The 26653-nt window shown below is 39.1% G+C and overlaps 1 protein-coding gene across 2 annotated transcripts; it reads left to right on the top strand.

Moving 5' to 3' along the window:
• On the top strand, window positions 1–25491 carry LOC128744148 (uncharacterized). 2 transcript variants are annotated; one of them, XM_053840960.1, is made up of 4 exons: window positions 1–239; window positions 319–582; window positions 24608–24895; window positions 24963–25491. In XM_053840960.1, exons 1-4 carry the CDS (start codon window positions 20–22, stop codon window positions 25454–25456), a joined length of 1266 nt encoding a protein of 421 aa, XP_053696935.1. In that variant the 5' UTR covers window positions 1–19; the 3' UTR covers window positions 25457–25491. The 2 variants fall into 2 exon arrangements, with proteins under 2 accessions (XP_053696935.1, XP_053696928.1); XM_053840953.1 differs by having other exon boundaries at window positions 1–263.
• The last annotated feature ends 1162 nt before the right edge of the window (window positions 25492–26653 follow it).

Raw genomic sequence — 26653 nt, 5'->3', positions numbered from 1 at the left:
GAGACTTTGAATTTTAGAGATGGATACCGTTTCGTCAAGTACAGATAAAAGTCTCCAGCAAAATGCGGCCGTTCGACGACGTCAAATGCGTCAGAAAGTTTTAAACCGTATAAGGAAAGTGAATATCAAGAACAAAAGCTCAAAGAATTTTTATTACTTTACTTACGAAACTGCTACGGACGAAACAAGTAAAAGATCAGACTTGTCGAGTTATTTTTTCAATGGAGAACCTTGTGAGGGTGATGAACAGTTTCTAAAACAGAGTATTTAACATAAGATCCAAGCGTTATTCACTTATCTAATTGTATTACGTTTTAGTGAAGCGCAGCGTGTTTGTTGGGAACTTGGCTGCCGGAACGCGAAAATCGGAAATCAAAGAGCTTTTCGATAGTTATGGTAGAGTGGTGAGCGTGCAATTAAAAACTAAAAATGGAAAGTCTATTGTCGGTCGGCAACATATCTCACTGTACAGTCCTATTGTTGTTATCCTTCAATATAGCAAAAAAGAGGAAGCGACACAAGTTTGTGAGATGAAGGATGGAAAATTTCCCGCAAAACTGACGGAATGTAGTCTGCAATACGGTAAGATAATATTTGTCAAATACAAGATGACAATACAATACAATACATTATCATTATTTTGATTTATACTGATATTGTTCAACCGATGAATAATTGTTTAAGTGTCATCTTCATTCCGCTAATAATGTGCTGAGAATGTATACGAATATACGAATCCAACCGTTGTCTTATTTGCGTTGACATGTAGATCAGTGCTGTAGCGTGCCGCTAGTTAGTCTCGTCCTCGCCAAGGACACCAAAAAGGCCTGAACTTCAGCAAGGCTTTGGTAATAATTAGGGTAGGACGGGGCAAAGTGTGTCAACGAAGCTTTCTATGTCCTATGGCATGATTCCAAGTTTAAATATTTTTCTTTCACACATCTTATCAGAACCTTTTTCTAATACAATAACCAGCAAGTTATGAGTTTCTACTTAAAAATCATTGAAATTTTTGGCACCGTCGCTTACGCGATACTTCAAAATAGAAAACTAGTTATCGTTTGAAAATTCAATGTCTTTAACCCATATAGATAAATTATTGATTTAATTACTACATAGAAAATTGATTTACAGGCTATTTATTTGCAAGCAAGGGTAAATTTTCATATACATTCAAATAACGTGCTTTGGGGCAAAGTATGTCACATCCTGGAGCGAGGGATGTAAATGTAAAGTTAGAAAAATATTGCTTTGAATACGTTTTAAACATCTATCGTTTAATCTAGATTTCCTATATGACATAAGTGTGCATAAAATTACAACGATAGAGAAAAGAATTCATGAGGTGCTAAATAGACCAAGCCATAAAATGCTCAAAACAACGTGTTGAAAATAATGAATACACGTTGCGGAAAACTGCAAAACTTGCACTGATTGACCTAAACATGCAACTACAATTGTTTTTCACTATTTTAAATAACTTTGCTAGATCCTACAAATTTAAACCATATTATATAAGAACGTGACACTCTTTGCCACATTAATTGACGCACTTTTAGCGTTTTTGTTTTTTAACCTGAGTTTATTCCAACCTACCACTGAATAAACGAACATTTTCACGAGCATAAACAAACGTTTTCGGGTTGTCGGGTTGCTTATTGCGAGGTTCAAACTGTGAAAAATCTCAGTGCGAACCCGTCGTCTAAAAAGTGCAACCCAGAGCGAAACTAAGTTCAACCTGAGTGAAAAAACACGTTTTGACAGCCGTTCGATTGGAACTAGAGCGAACCTAGATTGGACCTAAGCAAAAACAAAAACGGTATTGCGCCGGTGTTTTTTTTACTACAGTGGGATTTCGAATTTGGCATGGTTCGATTTTGGCATGGCTCGTTTTTGGCATGCCTCGATTTTGGCAACAAAAGTATCCGTTTTTGGCAACACAAAATATTTTACTTCCATAAATATGCTTAAATATCAGTCAGTTTCTGCATACATACTTTAACTGACGAAAAAATATTGCTCCAAGTGTGTTCATGAAAAAAAGTTTGCGGTTTCGAACAATGATATTTTTGTTGCCGTAGGACTACGTCTTGCTGCAGGTCGCCAAAAACTTACTTGCACCGCACGGATAGCTCTTGGCAGATTTTGTAAACATAAAAAGGTTGCAAACGTTGATTAATAATATTTACTCAAGTTCTAACGCACTTACATTCAATTTTTTCATATTAAAAAAGGGTCTCGATTTTGGCACGGTTTCGATTTTGGCAACATAGGCGACAGGCATTTGTTGCCAAATTCGAAATCCAACTGTATAGGGCGTAAATTAAATACAATCATAAGGAAGATTAACCCATACCCATAGCTCATCTCGTATATATTTCTGTAATCCGTGCTAGGAAAGCACTGACGTGGGAAGGCAAACAAATGCAAATAATGATATATTACTCATATTTTCTCAATTATTAAACGTCTGTTGAGTTATAAGCGTGCAAACTATAACCACTTTTCGTTACATGTTCCCTTTTCGTTTTTCTAAAGTGCACCCCAATATAGAAATCAAAGAAGTAGTCCTACTTCAAAATTAAATTAATAATGGAAGCAGTCATGCATACTCAAATGATGCAACTCTATTCCGTTCGACGGACTGCTGGTGAGATTGTTCTGTTTTTGTCTATACTGCCGTGAATCGCATAACAGTCCCATTTAAATAGAATCCATAGAAAATGGGACTGATGCGATTCACGGCAGTATATATCTTCATATAATGTATATTCATCATTGGCGTAACTAGGGGGGGCTAAGCCCCCCCTAGAAGACATTTAGCCCCCCCTAGAAAAATTAAGCTGGACTTTTAAATTTAAGAAAAAACTATAGTTAGATAACTTTACATGATAAAAACTTGAGAGTAATTTTTATATGCATCACAACTTAAAGTTCCTATGCGTCAATGTACATTTAATTTTAATATGCCAAGGAAATAAAATGGTCGAAAAAATGCCGGGGGCTATAGCCCCCCCTAGAAATGAGCGCTAGTTCCGCCAATGATATTCATATAACACATATTTTATTACATTGCCATATACCATCACTAGTTGAGCCCGAATCTTACGATCCGGAAATATGTCTGTTCAGAATTCCGAAGACTGCGGATACATTCCATTGGCCAGTGTTTGCATAATATAGCTCTAAGGCCGTTCCCAACGCAAAGTTTCAATTATGTTATAAACTGCTCGGCAGTTTTATGATTTGCAACTGTCAAAAATAAAACTGCATCATGTCATACGCAATGCATGTTTTAAATACTTCGGCGCCCACGCCGACTTTTATGTGTGTGTGTAACATAAACATTGTTTTACTTTCCCCGTGATCTCGCTTTCCAATTTTGCAATTAATTTTTGGTCGATGATGATGCAGCGTTTCTTAGTTCAATTTCTGTAAGTTAATGTCAGAAAGCGGCATTTTCCATACATATTCAGTTTAAAGTTTTGTGGCAGTATTTCTGGATTATTAACAATCCCATATCAGCGACTGTTTCATTAAAGCCGCAACGATAGATCGCGCGCAATAATGGGTGCTTCGTTTATATTTGCCTGTTTCAAGGGGTCGGTCACTCGGCACAACTGTTTTTATGCTAGGCGATTTGAAACGAGCCGAACTGTGCCGATGCTGTACCGAAAGTGCCGAACTGGAAGATTTGTTAAATTCGTTATAATCTGATAGATCTGGCAACCGTGCGAGATGATTTTGACAACTGGCAGTGCTCCCATTTCATATGTAAAATTGAACCGGAGGTGTGCCGCTTGATATCTCTGGAGTGCCGCGGCACAATGTGCTGAGTGTCCGACCCCTTGGCCTCATTACTATTTACTTTCAGGAATCGCATACGTTTTAATCAATCATGAATAGCGGTTGATTCCGTTTTTGCAAGTCGTCTAACGCCCGTGGCCCTTGTTCTCATAGCTCTTTGTAATTTGTCAGGCCTAGTGAATAAGTTGGATTTGTACTGGTTGTCGGAAAGCCCAAAATTTGACCTGCACCACGGCAAGCACTATCAGCAGTTCACACCCATGGCAACTCCATGTAAAATGCCTCGGACACGCGAGCAAGGACAACATCATAATTCAAATTTCACTCAATAATTTTCACACCATAGAAAAAAAAATCTGGTTTCAGAAACCCCTACATGCCAAATTTGGTTCCATTTGCTTGATTAGTTCTCGAGGTTGGGTCTCTAACCATCTAACCTTCCCTGGCCCCAAAAACCCGTGCACATAAATTTTCTAAGTTTCCTCACCACTCGGTTCAGTAGTAACGTCAAGCTCTCTTAAATACAGGTTATGTACAAAATCGATGTCTCGGTTACCGCCCAGTTAATTTCGAGGTAGGATGCTTTTCTAACAAGCCAATCATCGTATGTTCGAATTCCGGTAAGGCGGTGATGCTAGATAGAATTAGTAGGATTTTGACGTAGGACTACGTCTTACGGCAAGTTTGAGATAGGGTGTCATTCCAAAAAATCGAAAAATGCGAGTGTCACGAAAAATGAAAGGTTTTGAGCGCTAATAGCTCAGCGGTTTTCCGATCGATTTTCAATATTCTTCCACCAATCGATTGGAAAATATTCTTGGAATTGACCCAAATAAAGAAAAGTGTGAATTCTTGATGTTGAACTATTGAAAAATTGAAAATAATGAACCTATATTTTACCAGAATTCTCGCTTCGTGATTGGTTGTAGGAAATGACGTCATCAAAGTAGAAACGCGTTTTCACGCTTCGGCTTATAATTCAGTCAATTTTCAATAGATTTCCAAGATATTTACACCAATTGATCGGAAAATCGGTTGAAAATATTGAAAATACGGAAAACTATTGATTTTGTTTTTGGAATTGAATTTGAAAAATTTTTGTTTATGAATTGATTTTGAAAATTTGCATTATTATTTTTATATTTTTGCCTTCCCTCGTCAGTGCTTCGCTAGCACGGATGACAGAAATATATAGGATATAAGCTATGGGTTAAGCTTCCTTATGATTGTATTTCATTTACGCCCTATAGAATCCGATCGAAAATTGTTGAGCTTCAGCTGTTGCTACTTCCCACGGATAAGGCAACGAAGACATGCAAATAGTGATGTCCGAAATTTTCAATTATTCGATTACCGATTAATCGGTGAGCATTGTCTGCACTAATTGATTAATTCAACTATTCGTGCTAGTGGTGTTCGATTAAAAATATTCGAATATTTCTTTGAATTATTCGATTAACCGAACGATTAACGAGCATTATTCGGGGATTATTCGTACTGATTGAACTATTCGATTAATTAAACTACTCGTGCTGGCAGTATTCGATTAAAAATTATTCGAATATTCTTTGTGTTATTCGATTAGTTGAATTAATCGAACGATTAACGGACATCACTACATGCAAATTCACCAAGCGAGGTGTTGGAGCTGGAGCACTCGTTTCGCTGCCGTGAAGGAATATCTGGCTGCTGAAGTTCTCGAAGTGGCAGGAAATATGCTGCTCGCGACAACGAAACGATCAGAATTATCGCCACTTGCAGCTGGCCATCCGCAACAACGAAGAGTTGAACAAATTACTGTCCCGCGTCACCACTGCTATGAAAAGTGTCTTTCCTAGATGTTCGAACTGTTTTGTTGCTGCCCAAGAAGACGGAAAAGAAGGCTTAAATTTCCAGCATATCACGTCGAAAAACCATTCTTTTAAGAACGAAACATATGTTCTCGAAGATTTAAGGAATTTTCACTCACTGATTTTAATTCTATTTAATTTAGATTGATCTAATTGTTCGCTTCTTCTCAAATAATTTTAACCGATCTCCTCTCGCGCTTCTGTTCGCTTGTTGCTGCTGGACGCAGGTTGAGTTGGCCGTCTCGGAAGGTAAGAAGCAGCCAACAAATATACCAGCTCCAAGTAAATGTGTTCGGTCAAGCGTTAAAATAAATGAAACCATGGATTTAATCAAATGAAAGAGTTTTAGTAACATCTTTTGCATCTTAGCATCCTAGCAACACAAATTTATCCATCACCAATGCTACAGTAATAATACGTAGCGTAATTTTTCTTTGGCAGCAAAAGGCGAACGGCTCACTGGTAACTTTGCTCTTTTGTTCAGACTGAAATTGAAATGCTCTATTTTATTTAACGTAGATGATAGAATGAAGGACCATGAAAAATGGGTGTGACCGTTTCTTGTCGCTTGCCCTTGTACATAACACGAGGTAAGCCGGCGAACAGCATTATTCAAACGCTAGATGAGCTACTGCCAACATCGTTTGCCAGGGCAAACGAAAGCCACGCTCGACTCGTGCACTCTTACAGTGTGTGTGCAGTGCAGTGTGTAGGAGCTGGAGCACTCATTTTGCTGCCGTGATGAAATATCTGGCTGCTGAAGTTCTGGAATTGGCAGGAAATATGCTGCACGCGACAACAAATCGACCAGAAGCATCCCACGTCACTTGGAGTGGTATTTCATCGTGATTCAGGACCATACACGAAAGGCTTCGTTGATCGCATAGCTGCTGAAGCTTTCCGGCTGGTCCGTTGCAACAAGCCGTGCCTGGTTAGTGGTTATTATCGGTACTCCAATTTACCGAACAGAGAATTATGTTAAGTGCGTTAGTGCAAGTTTATTGCAAGCTGGAGTTATGATAATCAAACAATCGGTCCTTTCAAGGGCCAAACAACGATCGAAGAATTTATTATATTTTCTTGCCCAGTTAATACCATAATAACACAGGCAACGAGGGAAAAGTTGAGTTTTTCACCATTGCGGACGACCAACAAATGACGGAAATAAGTTTTCTGGTCACGGGCGTCATTTTCTGCGACTTCCAAAACGTCTGCAGGTTGTAAATGCTTTATCAGTGTTCTTTTGTAAGCCGCAGAAAAGTTGCGCAAAATTTTCAACTTTTTGAAAACTCGCGCGTACCGTCTACTGATTACCCGAGGAAAAGCACTATTCAACGTAGAAACATCATAAAAATTTACTGTTTGGTTGAGTTACTGACTTGGTATCGTTTTAATAAAATATATTCAATCAATTCATGGATATAACTCCAAAATCGGTTGAGGATTGAATGTATACAATGTTTCTACTTTGATAAACGTTACGTATATAGCTTGTATACATGAAGAATCGTATTATTACATCATACATGGATACATCTTACTATCGCTACAAAGAGACTTACGTGGTCCTACGTCACCTATGCGGTTGTGTCTTGTGCACAACCCCTCTGATTTTTGCACTAGCCCCGTAACTGCCCTGTATTCTAACAGCCGGCCGCGAAGTCTGTCGATAGAGAAGGATCAAGTCTTAGAAAGACATTAAAGCCCAAGACTTTGCTTTTTTAATAGGTATCTCGGTTGTGCGGGCAGTAAACGACCCGAGCTCTATATTCGGTAGACTCCACAGAACACTGCTAGTGTACAGAGACCGGTCCCAAATTCACTCTCTTTAAAAGAAAAACCCAATAAAGTGATACACAGCGACAGACTTGCCTTGCAATATTAACGGAATATGAGCAGTCATTAATTTTTCATCAGAAAGCTCAATTTCGGAAGCAGTTTTGAGGTCCAAAACAGGGGCTCTGTTTTCAAAAATGTATACATTGGATTCTTCTTGTCAATCTGAACACAGTGAATATATTTGCATGAACTGAATTTATATTTCAAACCTAAAACTGCTTTTGAAATTTACAATAATGACTCATTTCACTTTAATGCAATGTGATGCTCCAAAGTGATGTATTTAATGTGCGAAAGAACTTCATCCTTCCGTTGGTTAACAAAGGCTCCCATACAAAAAATAACAGGAAGTTCTGAAAACTAAATGCAAGTTTCAAAACATTTTCTTATTTTCGCTTTTTGACAGTACTTAACCTGTCATTGGGATGATATGTCGCACATATACTGACCAAAATATTTAAAACAGAGTTATATCCGTGTTTCAGATTCGGTCGAAAGTAGAACAGAACTGTCGAGCAGTTGTAAATTCGTTTCTAAAAAGAGCTCGTAAGGTAGAACTGCAACTCAGCATTGCGAATGACCAGTTTTAGTTCTAGTTGTAAAATAGACCAGCCCATACAAAATACAACAGCGTTGGCAACGGCCTAAGAAGTTGTACCTAAAAGAGTCATAGCCGGAAACTGAAACCAATAGTGTTTATGGCCGTATTGGATTTTATTTAATTGAATAAAAACTTCTGGCTGTTTGCAACATTTATGTAGTTTGATTAGAGTAAAATGCTGCTTAGAAAATTTTGATCGTTTGCTATCATTAACTTAATTGTTAAAATTTTGCGACTTGGTTCGGTCTGATTTAACACCGACCATATGATATCGCGACTAGCAATCGAGTTGAGCAGGCGAGTCAAGCAATTGAGTCAAGCAGTTGGGCCGAGCAGTCGAGTCGAACAGTCAAGTCGAGTAGCCAAATCGAGCAGTCTAGTCGAGCAGTTAAATCAAGCTATTCAGTCAAGCAGTCCGGACGAGCAGTTGAATCGATTGGTCGAGTCGAGCAGTCAAGTCGAGCAGTTTAATCTAGCAATTAAGTCGAGTAGTCCAGTCGAGCAGTTGAAACGAGTATTCTAGTCGAGCAGTCGAATCGAATGGTTTAGTCAAGCAGTCGGGTCAAGCGGTTAAGTTGAACAGTTGAGTCGAGCAGTTCATTCGAGCAGTCGAGTCGATCAGTCCATTCGAGTAGTCGAGTCGAGCAGTTCATTCGAGCAGTCGAGTCGATCAGTTCATTCGAGCAGGCGAGTCGAGCAGTTGAGTCGATCAGTTGAGTCGAGTAGTCCAGTCGAACGGTTTATTCGCGCAGTCGAGTCGAGTAGTCCAGCCGAACGGTTTATTTGAATGGTTTATTCGAGCAGTTGAGTCGAGCAGTCGAGTCGAGTAGTCTCGTCGAGCAGTTGAATCGAGTAGTTCCGTCGAGCAGTTGAGTTGAGCAGTTGAGTTTAGCAGTCTAGTCGGGCAGTTGGGTCAACCGGTTCAGTCGAGCAGTTAAGTCGAACAGTTGAGTTGAGCAGTTCAGTTGAGTAGTCCAGTCAAGCAGTTGAATCGAGCAGTTAAGTCGAGCTGTCGAATCAAACACTTAAGTCAAGCAGTTGAGTTAAGCAGTCGGGTTGAGTGGCTAAGTCGAGCAGTCTAGTCGAGCTGTAGAATTAAGCTGTCAGTTGAGTCGAGAAGTCGAATCGAACAGTTCAGTAGAGCAGTTCAGTTGAGCAGTCCAGTCGAGCAATCAAATCGAGCATTCTAATCGACCAGTCCAGTCGAGCAGTCTAGTCAACCAGTTGAGCAATCGAGCAGTCCAGCGGTCTGTCAGGGACCTGGTTTTAGCTACCGATAAGCCTCTTATGACGTCCCGTCAGAGACCTGGTTTTCGGTACAGACATAAGCCTCTTATATAAATAGATTATATAAATAGATAGTTGTAACCCGCGCGCGTCGCCTCGCGTCTAATGGATCATTGTAGGTAGCTTTTGCTCATGCTTACCGCTAGATGGACACTAAAGCCCCACGTGGCATATTTACACTCAAAATAAATTTCACGTCGAAATCATAGGAAAAGTTATGTGAATATTTTCCATCCAGCTTTTCCTGTACTATTTACGTGATTTTCAGGTAGTTCGCACGCATACTAATGCGTTAACGTGAAAATCAGATAGATGCAAATATTTTTTTCCAATAAAACAGTCATCTGAAAATCACATATTGCAGATTGCAAGAAAAATCCTCACATTGCGGTTATCTTGACAACTGAACCAAACCACCAAGAGATAACCGCATGATTTTTTATAGTAATTAAGTATTTGAAAATTTGCCAAATCAATTATTTTCCACCACAAACACGTTACACAACTGATCTTTTGTCGAACCACAAACCAGGAAACCTACATTTTAATTTTGCGGTTGTCTCGCGGTTAACTCCTAAGCGCGTTACCACCGCCGCAGCAGGAGAATTTATTATAAGCGCCGCAATAACTGCCTGTAGAGAAATTTACGTGATTTTTCACGTGGAAAGGACATGGATTATTTTAAGTGTAGAGTAAACTTTAAGGCTGATACAGATTACACGTCATAATTTCTTGCCGTTCCCTTGTTGTTGACGGTTGATAACGGTTAATCTGAACCGGTCTTTTTAGGTGGACCAATCAGATTGCAAGGCAGTTTGACGGTCGGTCATAGACGTTCGTTGAGAGTGTTTGACAGAACATGTCTATGCTAGAGCCATCTGTGAAATTTTTTAGCTTTTTCAATGATCCATTGAGAGCAAATAGGAGGTACGCTATGTAACTCTGTGAGGTGCAACCACAGAGAACAGATTACCAGGTAATTGACAAAAAGTGTGTAAAAGGTTTTCATGTAATCTACGAGTAATCCTTCAATAGAGCACCCCTCGAGCAGTAAGTGGCAAACTAAATCTTGATGTCGCTGCCATCGCTACTATGTAACTCCAGCACAAAGAAATATTGATAAAGGTACATGAATATTTTTTGATGCGTTTGGCAAACTATTTCTGGAGGGCGCTACCGACAGATTTTACACACAAAAAATCGATTACTTCCTTCGAGCCTGTTAATCTGTTCTCTGTGGTGCAACTACATTACTTTTGCTCGTCTTGTATGTAATCTGGTATGATTGATTTGAGTCTTTGCTTAATGGGGGCGATTATTACCACGAAAATACATATCGTGCCTCTCGTTTTGGCGACAGACGTAAGCCTCTTATATAAATAGATTATATAAAAAGATTATCGTAAAGGGGAAGTAGCATCAGGGTATCGCATGAATCGAAGACTGGATGAGGGATGTGGTGACCAGCCCAAGTCATATAAGGTCAGAGAGGATTTTGACGCGCCCTTCTAGCACACAAATCATCATGCAAGATAAGTTTGCACGGCGAAGTTATGTATCTAGAAACTATGCTGGAAGAAGTGTCAGTCTTATATTCCCGTGGAATCATATAAGCGAAATTGCTTATAGATCCACCCAACCCCTTTTGGTCCTACACGAACAGCATTGACATGAAAGTTGCTAAGTAGATAAATTTGATTCTGCAGTAATTCTACTTGCATACAATGGGAAACCCTTGAAGTGATGGTGGCTACCCGCATACATACATATATTCACAAAACTTTGCGTTTGGTAGTTAAATCGGTCCAGGCATTTCCTAAAAGCACATGTTTATTGTTATATTTTCACTACTGAAACTGTTATGCGTTTTTTTGTAACTTGTGACTGACATAGTTTGATATTTTTTTCAATATTTTGAGAACAAACATAACATTACTGTTTGAAATATTGAAAGCATGAACAATTTAAAGAAACAATTTTCCCAGGCTTATCTCAAAAGTGGTGGAAATCACATGGCACTGTTTTGCATTTATGGGCAGTAATGGTAGTTATCATATTAATATACATACTTCTAAATTAATATACTGATATTGTAGAATATTTGAAAGCAATCAAAAACTTAATCGATTTGACTGAATTTTTTTTGACGTGTAAAAACTAATTATCTAAATTGTGACGTAGCCGCTTTTCGATATCTCAATTTTTCAATTTTCGATGCATGTTTAAAAACATCGTTACACTTCGCAATCAGTAAGAGATAGATAGTTACTATGTACAGCAAAGTTGCTTATTTTATTGTGTTCTACAACTTTTGTGGAGACACTGTACTTTTTTGGACGCATTTAAAAAAATAAAAATTTGTATCACCCTAATGGGTAAATTTACGGTCACCCTAATAGTGTACAAAGCTGCGCCATATTTTTTAAATAAACTTTTCCAAAGACACACCACCTGGAAAATTAGGCATTTTTACGCTAGAGCAAATGATCGCGTTGTTTTCTATTTGGTTTTGGTTCTGGTTGGTGGATGTTCAATTGCTATCGACGGCCCCCGTTAGTAAGTCGAAAATAAAAAATCTTCGCGACAATACTCTTCTTTCTCCTAGCGCAATAAGTCTTATTAACCGGCAACGACTTTCGTAAGCAGGAAGGTGGGTTCTGCCATGGCAAACGGCGCAGTGCATACCGGACGAATGCACGTTGAACGCTTTCAATTTTATTGGCGTGAGTTAGAGGAACTGTGGGTAAAATGAACAAGGGAGGTAAAATGAACAGGCTGCCAAATTCCCAGTAAACCAATTAAAATCTATTCCAGATCAATAGGTATCTTCTCCTAGAAGTATTTCAAGCTGTTTGAGACAATATGTGGTGATCATAAGCTTTGCAATGTGAAAAAAATGGAAAAAGTAAAAAATATTTGCAGAAATCTGACGCGGATGGTAATTTCCACTATTAGTAAATAAGCTATTTTGGCGAAACAAATTAAATTTCGACTATTGGTATCATTCAGTGTTGTTTGCTTATCACTATCCTACGGATCTGTCGAAAATTCCAAATATTTTTATCAACTGTTTGTTTATAATAAACACTTGAAAACAATTGGTGTTTTGCGGGTAAAATGAACACCTCACTATGGGGGCAAAATGAACAGTGTGTATCATGATGTTTTACTTTCCATTTATCAGCAGCTACGAAATAATTACAATTCAAGCAACAAAAATGATCGAGTCTCTCGAAAAATGACGGAAAATGACCGAGTGCTGGAAAATCCTGCGAGCTAAAAGTCAAGCATTGTATGAACGTGGCGAAGATACATTATGTTAACTTTGTGGACTCCCATTTTAATTCCAACAGCCTTGTTGAATACCTACGGCTTATGTAGAACTTATAATAATGTAAAATAATGTTTAATTTATCCAAACTGCATGTTAACTTTAGTTTTCTATGACATGTTCATTTTGCCCTCACTGCATGTTCATTTTACCCACATGAAAAAAATCAGGCTCGAATGTGACGCTTTCGAAAAAAAGGAATTTTTCATGACAAATAGTCCTTTTTTAAACCTCTATATATATTGCTACGTGGAATATGAATCCAGCTTTCAATTCATGTAGTGCGATCAGCATTTGGATGGTTCCTGGGGAAGAAAATGGCGAAGTTGCTAAGGGTGTTCATTTTCCCCCCAGTTCCCCTATATTATATGGTGATCATAGCGGTGCGGCATACTCCAGGATACTGCGAGCGAGAGAGCAATATAGCGTTTTCAAGGCATAAATATCTTCAAAATCAGGGGCAATCCGACGGATGAAACCAAGAATCGCGTTCGCTTTGGACGAAATCGTGTTAACCCATTTCCTCCCAGCGTTGCGAAAACGCAACGCACTTTCATTTGATTCTAGAGAAGGCCTGGTTTAAGATATCAACTTGGACCCTGAGAAACAAAGAAAGATTGGAAAAAAATCTAATCGACCTGTTTTTGCCCAAAGATCAGATGTTACATGTAACATAATTACAGCTGTGCAAAACAACAGGTTTTGATATTTTTTAGACAGTTAAGGTAAAATGCTCATAAAACTCGATTTTACCTCCATTAACGCCTGACCTATTAATCAGTGTTAGTAAGAATCGGTTGCTTGCCAAAAAAAACTTTGTTTCATAATTTTGATTATTTTTGTAACTTTCAGATAGGTTTTAAGCTTTGCGTTGCGAAAACGCAACGCTAGGAGGAAACGATATTCAAAATTTGCAACGGGAACGTTTGTTTTCGTTCGTTCGGTACGGTGTTTCATTTGCTATCGTTGCGTTTTAGTAAACAAATGAATGTAAATCTTATCTTTCGTTTGTACAAAATATCCCGGAAACATTATAAAAGTTTACATAACATAGAATTCGCAGCTTCAAATACTGTTGGCAGATGGAGCAGCCGTTGTGATAAGAGCGTAATAAAATCGTTAAAGCAACTTTGCCTCCGGAATATCTGCAGGAATTGAGTGACAGTAACACCAGTTTCATGGACCCTAATTTAATGTTACAACCTTTCCGGAACGTGTTGGTAGGCATTTAATCATCTGAGATGATATGCATTTAGCATTCAAACTGCATACTATGCGTCTAGTGCAAAGATGGTCTCCAACCTAAATGTTTCGATACCTATCATAAAACATAACATGTAATACTCTTACTCGTTCATTTAATCTTTATTAATACTCAAAATCCCAAAAAAAATCCCAAGTTTGTTTCAACGGTAAAAAAGTATGAAGTATTTATATGCATAATAATGAAGGTATGCAAAAACGGTATACCCTTAACGCCCAGCGTTGCGTTTTCGCAACGTAGCGTTGCGGGACACAGGGTCAAAATTAAAAATACATGTCAGCGGTTTTTTCTTAGTTGACCTAAAAGAGAATTTTCCTGAAAGTTTCAACTTTCTATCCCTGCTGGGAAAAGTGTGGGGCTTAATGGGTTAATGTGCTCGTCGAATTTTATCTTGCTGTCGATTGTAACCCCCAGATCCTTGATGGAGCTGCAGCGTGTTATGTCGTGTGCGTGTATGCAGTACAGTTGGATTTCGATTTTGGCATGGTTCGATTTTGGCATTCCTCGATTTTGGCAACAAAAGTATTCAATCAGTTTCTGCATACATGCTTTAAATGACGAAGAAATGATGCTCTCAGTATGTTCATGAAAAAAGTTATGTGGTTTCGAACAATAATATTTTTATTGCCGTAGGACTACGTCTTACCGCAGGGTAACTTGTTTGCAGCGGACGGACCTTTTTCATATCAAAAAAAGGTCTCGATGTTGCAACATAGGCGACACGCATTTGTTGCCAAATTCGAAATCCTACTGTATGTAAATCCAATCCAATCGCAAATATCATTCACAAAAAGTACAAAGATGAATGGTCCTAGAATTCGGCCTTGGGGTACCCCGGACGGAATAGGAAAGCAATATAACTTAATTCCTTGAACATTCACGGAAGCCGTCCGGCCAGTTAAATTAGAGGTATCCTAGGGTTTTCCTTACTTAGGGGAATGTCCCCGGTTATGAAACAGGTTTTGTTTTTTGGTCATAGCATTTGATGGGATCGTCCAATTTCAAATCTTTTTGAAGCATTGGAAAGTTTTAATATATATCTATCTTTTTGCCAAAGCAAGTATATGGTTTTTGTTTTTAAGGTTACCTTAGCCTGGGTCCCTTCTCATTGCTCCATTCCGGGTAATGAGAAGGTTGATTCTTTAGCTAAGGTGGGTGCAATTGATGGCATTATTTTCGATAGACCAATTGCTTATAACGAATTTTATAGTACCTTGCGTCAGAGGTCGCTCATTAGTTGGCAAACATCATGGAATATAGATGAGTTGGGACGATGGCTACATTCCATCATTCCTAAGGTATCGACGAAAGCATGGTTCAAGGGATTGAATGTGAGTAGAGATTTCATTCGCGTGATGTCTAGACTTATGTCCAATCACTACACGTTAAACACGCATCTCTTTCGTATTGGGCTTGCAGAGAGTAACCACTGTGTTTGTGGCGATGGCTTCCACGACATCGAGCATGTTGTTTGGTCGTGTGCCGAATTCTGTGATGCTAGGTCTAAGCTAACTGATTCCCTTCGGGCCCGAGGAAGACAACCTAACGTCCCTGTATGAGATATTCTGGGTAGCCGAGATCTCCAGTATATGAATCTCATATACGCATTCCTAAAAAATGCTGACATAAAGATTTAAAATAAAATTCTACATTAAATTCCCAGACTACTCGTCCTACACCCCAATGTGACAGTAACATGTACTGGAGACAGCAGACATGGTCCGAAGACAGTAAAACGCCAGTATCAAACAACGCCAGTACGACTGCGATACCACACACTGCAATGTAGTTGCACCTTTGCAAACGCCACAAGTACAAATGAAATCGCTAATCCATCCCTCCTAGCTCTTATATATTAAGAAAACTGTGTAAACCTACTAACCCCAGTAAATCGGGTGTATCGATCATACCTCCTAACATAGGTTACAAGCAATGCTCACAATTATACCATTTCTATAAAAGACTTACGGCTCCTCTAAGCTACCGCAAACGAGCCAAATCAAATAAACGAGTTAAAAAAAAACAAAGGTAATTATAGTATAACAAAGGTAAAAATGAACATTTAATTCATTCGTTTATCATAAACATGAATTAAACCATAGATTATAAAATCATAGACATGAATTAAACCATTTTCCATGCTGGTCAACGAGGCATAAACCATGCAAGAAGAGTAATTAGAATAAATGTTCTGGTATATGAATCTCAGCCGTTTTGAATTCCGAGGAAAACTATGATTAAGCAGACGTCGTTGGCTTCGAGACAGTTCGTTGTCGCATCCCACTACCGCGCAAAACGCATGCATCTTAATAGAATAGTTTAGGCTTGCTTACAAATTTTATTACAGTGTTACGTACCTTTCCGTAAAACAAATAAAATATTTCAGCATCGACCATTCAAGTGATTTGTTTGTTGCTACTGCAGTAAACAATCAGTAGCAACGCATCGTTGCTAGGGTTGCAGTTTATAAAACCAAAGCAATGAAAAAAGCTACGAACTGCCTACGTCACAGAGCGCCGTGTCGTCTCCTGTCCTGCACACCGAAAGCTTTTACTCCACTTTGCCTACTGTTTGTCATTTTCGTTTCACCATGTCTACTCACCATAATTAAAACATGGTTCAGTTAGTTTGGTAGAAAAATAATATTAAAAAGTAGAAGGGTCTGTGCCTATGGGCACGAACGCAGACTTGGTGTAGGACTACGTAAAATAAGTATCCACGTTGAGTTGAAGAGAAGCTGCTTCTATCATTGTGCTGGTTTCGCTTCTGTTCTGGGCGATTCATTCGGAAGCTTAATGTGGACGAATATTCCCCATTTGCGTATGTAGGGTTCAACTAATCCGACTCAGGTCGAAATGCTATCCGTGACGTTCCGGACAATGTGCTAAACCTTAGAAGCATCCGCTTTTCAGACGAAGATATCTTTGCTGCACTGAAGAAATTGAAGTCTTCAACATCAGCAGGGCCTAATGGAATTCCGTCGATAGTGTTAATAAACTGTGCGAACGCCCTATGTGCTCCGTTGAAAATACTTTTTAATCAGTCACTGGCGTAGGCGCTGGAAAAAATCGATTGTTTCCTATTCTTAAAAAAGGCGATAAACGAAACATAGCAAATTATCGAGGAATTACGTCTCTTTGTGTGGGCTCAAAGCTGTTTGAAATTCTAATTGGTGGAGTGCTATTCCGAGAAGCTAAAGCATACATCTCAACAGACCAACATGGATTTTCCAGGCAGATCAACTACGACAAATTTAGCACAGTTTACTTCGCACTGCATTAAGGCTATGGAAAGCGGAGCTCAAGTAGATGCCGTGTATATGGATATAAAAGCAGCATTTGATCGCGTAGACCACCTCATCCTATTGGCGAAAATCGAGCGCTTTGGAGCCTCTTCCAACATAATTAAATGGCTGAAATCATACCTAATTGGCCGCACCTTATCTGTAAAAATAGGCGGTCACGAATCACAATGCTTCACAAACTTGTCGGGCGTACCACAAGGAAGTAATCTGGGACCATTTCTCTTTTTATTATATTTTAACGACGTCTGTAAGATAATTCCATCAGGTCGATATTTAATTTATGCTGACGACCTAAAGCTTTACCTTGTTGTACGCTCGACAACTGATTGCATCGAACTTCAGCAACATCTGGACGACTTTAGCGATTGGTGTGCTCGAAATTTGCTCACCCTAAGTGTGTCCAAGTGCTCTGTGATATCTTTCTCACGCAAAAAGAACCCAATTCACTGGAATTATTCCATATCTGGAGAACCAGTCAGTAGATTAACGGTATTCAAAGATCTAGGTGTTCTTCTGGATGATCAAATGTCCTTCAGAAATAACTATTCCCATGTCGTTTCAAAGGCGAATAGAAATTTGGAGTTTATTATTAGACTCGCCAAAGAATTCACTGATCCGTACTGTTTACGAGCATTATACTATTCCCTTGTTCGTTCCGTATTAGAAGCCTTAGCTGCCATTTGGAGCCCATACACAGCTGTTTGGTCAAACAGGATTGTTGCAAATGGCAACACGGACGGGGGATTTCTTCCGTAAATGTAATATCAGAATCCAAGTTGAGATTCGTAGAGATATTATTATTTTCCTATGGGACATATACGTATATAATTTGTATTACATATTAGTTATAAGATTTCTTAATTTTAACGTGTTTCATTGTGTAGCATTTAGGCATTAATTGTTTATGTATAGTGTTCGATTTTAATTGCATGTGCATGATAATCTCTGTTGTATGTTCTTGTAAATTTGTTGTAAGTTTAGAAATATGTTAGTCAACTCACGTTTAATCCCCTCAAGTATATTTTAATTGTAAAAACGCATAATTTAATTGGGAGTTGAATCTATGGTTCAGCTTTTTCTAGGCTTAGTTGTAGGTTAGAGATTCCCTTGCAGATCAGCCGATGGCAAACCTACAACGTCACCGCTGACGACTGTACATAACGTCGATGTCGATGCAGGGTTGATCGCGTTGCGTTGTCGATCTTGCTTGACTAACCGAGGGTGTGACTGGGCAGTAAAGATGCGAGGCCAACTAGGGATGGCCAACAAGGATCGAAGCTATTCAAGCAAAGTTCCTGCGTTACGCGTTAAGAAATCTACCCTGGAGAAACCCTCTGGAATTACCTCGATACGTTGAGCGCTGCCGCCTGCTTGACATGAATACCTTGGCTAAAAGAAGAGATATTTATTTATTTATTTATTTATTTTTATTCATATTTTGTAACTTAAGACCTACGTCTTTTTCATGTTACATTGATAATATATGTAGAGCAGTTTTTGTGGCAAAGCTGCTTATAGGCGAAATTGACTCTCCTCTTATCCTTTCTAAAATCGACATCAACACTCCATCCAGAAACTTTAGGTCATGGAATTTTTTAAGACTGCAAAATCAGCGCACTGATTACGGCAAAAACGAGCCCATAAGGACAATGTGTGACGTGTTCAATAAATACTACGTGCATTTTGACTTTTCTATGTCCATTGATGTGTTTAAAAATAATTTAAAGAGATTACCCTAGAACGTAAGATTTCTATTAATTGTTTAAAGTAGTCGTAAGTTAAATTGTGTGTGATCCAAAATGTATTGTAAGCTCTGTAAACATGTACTATGTATTGATAGTTAAAGATGATGGGGCTTTTACGCCTGCTTGAACCGATCGGCGTGAAAATTTGCATGTAGGGGGTTTTGGGGTTAGGGAAGGTTCTTATGATGGTTAGAGACCCCTACTCCCACTAAGAGAGGGGCTCCCATACAAATGAAACACCAATTTCTGCATAACTCGAGAATTAATCAAGCAAATGGAACAAAATTTTACGTGTGGGTATTTGTATAGGAGCTCCCCACTTTAGGAGGGGGGCTCCAATACAAATGAAATACAAATTTCCTCATAACTAGAAAACTATTCAATCAAATGGAACCATATGTGGCATGTGGGTGTTGTTGGAGGCATGAATTTTTTCTATGATGAATTGAGACCCCTTACCTTTTTAGGAGGGGGGGGGCTCCCATACAAATGAAATACAAATTTCCTCATAACTCGAGAACTAATCAAGCAAATGGAACAAAATATGACATGTGGGTGTTTGTGGATACAAGAATGTTTTCTATGATGAATTGAAACCTCTCCCCACTTCAGGAGGGGGGGCTCCTATACAAATGAAATACAAATTTCCTCATAACTCGAGAACTAATTAATCAAATGGAACCATATTTGGCATGTGGGTGTTTTTGGAGGCATGATTTTTTTCTATGATGAATTGAGACCCCTCTACCTTTTTAGGAGGGGGGGGGGGCTTCCATATAAATGAAATACAAATTACCTCATTATTCGAGAAGTAATCAAGCAAATGGAGCCAAATTTGGCATGTGGGGGGTTTTGGAGGCAGGATTTTTTTAATGATGGTTTGAGACCCCTCATCCTGTGGTAGGGGAATAAGGACTCTCACACAAATAAAACAGAAATTTTTGCGTAACTCAAAAACTAATCGAACTCGAGAAATTTTAGACACTTTCATGAAACATTAATCAATAACAAGACCACCAAAAACTATTAATAGTAACATTAGATAATTCAGCGCAAGACGGCCACAGGCCGCGAGTGTTGCCGACGACCTGCTGTCGGAAGCGCCGGCCACTGTGGGGGGCAGCCCCCCGTAAAGATCACCTCTATCTAGGATTATTTATTTTCCTAGATCTGCTGACCTCTATTACTTGAAGGAAAGTTGGGTCACCCCTGCGAAATGGTGCTTTCTGCGAAAAGATTTTCATGCCCGTCATGGTCGCGCAGTTTGCTGACGCGACTGTTGAGCATTCCGGCGCATCTGTTATGCTGTTAAATTCACTCGCTGCTATTGTTGCTGCCGCCGCTCCTGGGTGGTGTGCTCCAGCTGAAAACTGAATGGAAAACAAACTGTTCGTGTTCCAGCTAAAGTTGCTCGCTGCTACCGCCGCTCCTATGTGGTGTGGTCCCTCCAAAGGTTAAGTTGAAAAGAAGCTGCTTTCAGCCTTGTGATGGTATTACAGTGATACAAATCCATATTCGTATGGCACCTTGCTTATTTCGTTTTTCTACATTCGAAAGTTTAACAGAAATTTTAGGGATATGTTATTCAAGTAAAATCATAGTGTCAGATGTTAATTTGAAGGTATGATATCTGGTTTTGGAAAAATGGTTTTTATTTATCAGAAAAAAATATTATACATTAGCGTATGAAAAAATCCACTCAAATCCATATTCGTACGGGCTTCAAATTAACAGTTTTCATTTCGCAGATGTGGCTTAATTTCAAAGATTAGCATTTAGTATGGTATCCCTTGGTCATTGCAACTGCCTTTAGTCGTTTTGGAATGCTGTCTACCAGTTTTTTCGTGTATTCGGTGGGAATTTGGTCCCATTCGTCCATTAAGTGCTTTCTAAGATCGTTTTTGTTAGAAATTTGATGGTTTCTAACTTTTTTGTAGAAATATTCCAAAAGGTTTTCAATGGGATTGATATCTGGAGATATTGTGGTAGAGTATCAATAAGTTTTGAGCAGTTGTAAAGTAACCGTGTGGGTTTCTTAAGTGCTTTGTGCTATGGGTCACTGTCTCGGTAAAACTTGAACCTCTGACTAAATCCCAATTTGTTGGCACTTGGCTTCAAATTTTGCTTTAAAATGTCTAAATATACATTTTGATACATTATGCCATCGATGGAGACTAAATTGCCAACACCTTTAGCCGTAATTCACTCGCTTACCACCACTCCACCCCAGCCGTGTTTAACCATCGCTTTCAGATTTTTTACATTCAGTTCATCGTTTAGCTTTTCCCAATACAAAACGGCGACCATCTGAACTAAAGACGTTAAATTTGAACTTATCTGCAAAAATAATATCTTACTGGGAAGAAATCTATCATCTTTGACTCAGATGGTCGTCGTTTTGTATAGGAAAATCCAAACGATTAACTAAATGTAAAAAATCTCAAAGCGATGGTTAATCACGGCTGGGGTGGAGTGGTGGTAAGCGGGTGGATTACGGCTAAAAAAGGTGTTGGCAATTTAGTTTCCTTACTTACTTACTTATTTAGCCGAGAGCCGGGGTGGTTCTTGCCGTATCAAGAATTCCTCTCCATTGTACTCGGTCCTGGGCTACTCGTCGCCAATTCGTTGCGCGTCTCGACACACGCAAGTCGGCTTCAACCTGGTCGAGCCATCTAGCACGTTGAGCCCCTCTATTCCTGGTGCCGGTGGGATTCTTGAAGAGAACGGACTTCACTACACAGTCGTCCGGCATCCTTGCGACGTGGCCGGCCCACCGTAGTCTCCCAACTTTCGTCAGGTGTACGATGGGAATCTCTCCAAGCAGTGCCTGTAGCTCGTGATTTATACGTCCCCGCCACTCTCCGATTTCCGTCTGTACTCCGCCAAAAATAGTCCGCAACACCTTCCGTTCAAAAACGGCAAGTGCACGTATGTCTTCCGTAAGTATAGTTACTGTCTCAAGTCCGTAGAGGACTACCGGTCTGATTAGCGTTTTGTACATCGTCAGCTTTGTGCGGCGGCGTATGCTCCTTGATCGCAACGTCTTGCGATGGGAAAACTAGGCTCGATTTCCAGTTTGAATGCGTCGTTGGATCTCCTTACTCGTATTATTGTCGGCGATGACCAGAGATCCCAAATATACGAACTCATTAACCACTTCCAGCTCATCGCCGTCAATAGTCACTGTCCGTGGGAGGCAAACGTTACTATCTCGGGAGCCTCTTCCTACCATATATTTGGTTTACGCATATACGCATTAATTTCAAACCCTATCCTCCTAGCCTATGTTTTTAGTCTGGCGTAGATTACCTCCGCCGTCCCACGGTTTCTAGTAATGATGTCGAGGTCGTCTGCAAAGGCTAGGAGTTGGCTACTCTTACTAAAGATCGTTCCCCTCGTTTCAATGCCCGCTCGCCGGATCACACCTTCAATAGCGATATTGAACAACATACAGGACAGTCTATCCCCTTGCCGTAACCCTCTGCGCGATTCGAAAGCACATCACTCGTTCCAGAGTAGCTTTGATCAGCCGCGTAAGTTTGTCCGGAAAACCGTACTCGTGCATTATCTGCCATAGCTGTTCGCGTTCAACGGTGTCGTATGCTGCTCTGAAATCCACGAAAATATGATGCGTGGGCACGTTGTACTCTCGTCGGTCCTTCCCGGCGGCTCTATTATTCTTCAGCAGACCGATTTCTTGTCGGATCTCTTCGAGATCGGGAGCCGGAACGCTGTTGTCGTTTGTAGGTATTCCGAGGTTAACTTCCATTGCGTCTCCTGCTGCTATATCGCCGTTGAGGTGTTCATCGAAGAACTGCTTCCACCTGTCGACCACCTCGCGCTCGTTTGTGATAAGATCGCCTCCCTCGTCCCTACACATGTCAGGATTTGGTGTGTGGGCCTTGCGAGTTTGGTTCACCTTCTCGTAAAACTTGCGGGTATCATTAGCCCGGAATAGTTGTTCAAGCTCCTCACGATCTCTATCCTCCTTCTGGCGCTTTTTCCTTCTCAGGATCGTGGTCAACTCATTCCTCGCAATTTAGTTTCCATCGATGGTATAATGTATCAAAATGTCTATTTAGACATTTTAAAGCTAAATTTGAAGCCAAGTGCCAACAAAATGGGATTTAATCAGAGGTTCAAGTTTTACCAAGACCCATAGCACAAAGCACTTAAGAAACCCACATCTGCGAAATCAAAACTGTTAATTCGAAGCACGTACGAATATGGATTTGAGTGGATTTTTTCATACGCTAATTTATAATATTTTTATCTGATAAATAAAAACCATTTTTCCAAAACCAGATATCATACCTTCAAATTAACATCTGACACTATGATTTTACTTGAATAACATGTCCCTAAAACTTCTGTTAAACTTTCGAATGTAGAAAAATGAAATCGAAAATTAAAAAGGAAGAAAACTTATCCAATTTAATTCTACTATGTATATTTTATTCACGACAGATACGTATTTCTCCTACGACTTGCAGGCTTCCTCAGTGTCTGTTTTCGAACGAAATCTGCAAGGTGCCGTACGAATACGGATTTGTATCACTGTATACCAATTCGGCTTCTGTTTTAGTCAACTCACTTGGCAGTTTTAATGGGTGTTGCGATTCGTTGTTGTTCTTTTTCTTGTTCCTCCTAAATATTTTTACAATTGGCTTTTAGCGTATTGCAGGTGTATCTGATAGTCGTCCGTGCCTGGGGAGCAAAACGATCGCATGGAAAATGTATGGGAAAATTTTGCCTCAAAAGCTTTGGTTAATTTTTATAACAATTAAAGAACAATTTAATAGTAACCAGACAATTGCTGCATCTTTTATGAATCGAATGGTATGCGTATCTTCAAAATCCGTTTTATATTAGAAGAGCTAGAGCGTTCAAAATCTTTCACTCTTTCGTGACGCTGGTCCCATTCTAAATTTTGGAATGGCACCCTGCGGTAAGACGTAATCCTAACGTCGAAAAAAGCACGCATTAACGGGAAATTGGCAGTCATTGACATTTCGTCGGAGAGCCCAATTTCGGAAGCAGTTTTTGGGCCTAAAAACGGGATTCTGTTAATAAAAATGTAAATTCTGCATTCTCCTTGCCAAACTGAACATAGCAAATATATTTTCATGAGCAGAATTTTTGTTTCAACAAAAAAAACTGCTTTTGAAATTTGGCAGAATCGATGACGACTAATTTCACTCTAAGATTCAAACACGAATCGCCTATTTCTGGAATTTCAAATGCGATTTTTATGCTCAAAACAACATATGTTCACGAAAATTTTATATTGTGTTCTGACAGATGCAAAGAACACAATAAAAAATGTTCAAGAACATATCTGTTTTCAGCATAAAAACTGCATTTGAAATTCTAGAAATCAACGATTCGTGTTTGCACCTTAATGATACATTTTATTTATGTTCATTGATGGTTTATCTTGTCTTATCTTGTTTCGCAAATGTAGGCTCTCCATATTCCTTTGCTGTTCCGCTTCTATTACGTTAAAGTTAATTTAAAGTTTTTGTATACATATTTTGTTGAGTGGCGTTTTACATGAATTTGATTCTGTTTCATTTCAGAAAAAGAAAACTGCGTTAGAATAGATAATGTTGACCCAAAATTAACCAAACTTGAGTTGCTGGAATACTTCAGACGCTATGGAACTGTTCTCAATATATCATTAGAAACGAATAACGGTTCTTTGATACTTACGGACATTGAGTATCAACAATTAGCTTGTGTTTGCTGCTATGTACGCTTTAGTCGTAGATTTGAAGCAAAAGCAGCTAAGGAGATGAATGGTTTAATTTTTAGTAATCGCAAACTACGGGTAGAATTAGCTTATCAAAAACATTGCGACCCTAATAGTTAGTATGATACCAATACTATGCCGCTATTTACATATTTTAACAAGTGCTAATCTAATCTTTACAGAAATGAGCAATAACATGCTGCGAATGTTTTTCCAGTCCGTTGGAGATGTTATTGCTTTGGACCAAATTCCACATCAGCACATGGGATACGTATGTTATAAACTTCCTCTGCCGGTGGAAACCACAAAACGACTTACCCAGCATATTTTTCGCAACAAAAAAATACAATTCGAAAAGCTTGATATAGGAAATATCATTAAAGGCCAGAAGCAAAACAAGTCTATAAATGAATCAGAGTACACCGGCATTGGTAATATTAGTAACATAACAGAAAATATTAATAAGCTGATACCATCACCATCACTAATGGGCGCCTCCGGATCAGCTACTAAGAAAACTAAGGAAAGAACTGTTCCAAAAAAAGTTGGAAACGCTGGTGGAGGAAAATTAAAATCTAGCAGCATGGTGAAAAAGAAACTCCCTCGGAAAAATGCACCTACTTCAAAATTAAAATCAGCTAATGAAAAAAATGTATTTGCGCAGGAAACTTTATAATCGATAATTCTTAGTTATTAAAACTTTACCCTCATTCATCACCAAGTACTGTGTTTCAATCTTGTTGATATTTTTTTGATATTCCCAAAAAGCCATAGGGGGAAGCCCCCCAACGCCGGACAGCTCCTAATACCGAACACTTCTGATTTTCATAGTTCAAATGGCGCATCTTTGTTGAAGTACGCAATTTTTTATTCATGTAACACAATCAATGTAAATACACTACAATACACTGACTGTAACGCTAGATCCAAGCAAGCTTTTGAATAAAAAAAATTCTAGACTCCACCACGCGTAGTGGCATAATTCGATACTGATTTTAACGAGTCCTACGGGGGAACAAAAAAATTGGTATTAAAACAATATTTGAAGCAAATGTCAACCGCTTGAGATTGATGAAGCATTCTCAACATGTAATTTGGCATGTGATAAAAGGATAGCCTACGATTTAATTAAGTTAAAATTGATAGTCAGAAGCTGCCAAAGTAGCGCATACTCAATATAAAGCGCGAAAATGCATATCCCGTTGAGTATGTGGGATGAAGAAATGTTCCGGCGAGCGAACGTGATACGACCGGAAGGAATATGAATGACCGAAATAAACGCGTTGAATACGATTACTTAACTTCACACTTTATTGCGTCAGCCTTTTCTCTACAATGATCGAGCACAGAATGAACATGGTTGTTCTTGGATTTTCAGGTAGTACTCTCGCTCTCATGGGCAGTGTTGCCACAAGTATGCTTATACCTACATTTACTTCTTCCTGAGTTCTTTACGAGAATGGTAGCTAAAGCCCTTCCCGAGTCAGGTGTGGGATAATATCTGAATCACACAGCGGTGATGTTGCGTGTTTTCTTAAAGAGTCATTAAAGAGTATATGTCGGTTTCTTGATAAACCTTCAAAAACGAAAAAGTTATTTTCATATTTCCTGTTACTTCAGAAACTTCGTCCTCATACCTTGCTACTTCATCGAAGATGAACCTGCTGATTGCGGATTCTGAAGAGATTCGAAAATATCTCCCGAAAAATCAATGTCACTTTCCCACCACGTTTATCTCAGTGTTTTGATTGTTGTGTTTTGTTGCGAATAGATTTTCATCAGAAGGAGGTGGAGCGCAAACGGAAAGCGAAGAATGGCGTAGGCATATGAACCATGCACTGCAGGCACTACTTGAAATGATTCTCAAAGTACA

Source organism: Sabethes cyaneus, chromosome 1, assembly GCF_943734655.1.
Source record: "Sabethes cyaneus chromosome 1, idSabCyanKW18_F2, whole genome shotgun sequence".
NCBI classification, from domain to species: domain Eukaryota; kingdom Metazoa; phylum Arthropoda; class Insecta; order Diptera; family Culicidae; genus Sabethes; species Sabethes cyaneus.
The sequence above is the reverse complement of the archived record's forward strand: the minus strand, read 5'-3'. Positions and strand labels throughout refer to the sequence as shown.

Coding starts and splice junctions, on each gene's coding strand:
- LOC128744148 (XM_053840953.1), top strand. CDS start 20: ATGGATACCGTTTCGTCAAGTACAGATAAAAGTCTCCAGCAAAATGCG. Junction 264..318: donor TGAACAGTTTCTAAAACAGA/GTATTTAACATA, acceptor ATTACGTTTTAG/TGAAGCGCAGCGTGTTTGTT. Junction 583..24,607: donor GGAATGTAGTCTGCAATACG/GTAAGATAATAT, acceptor GTTTCATTTCAG/AAAAAGAAAACTGCGTTAGA.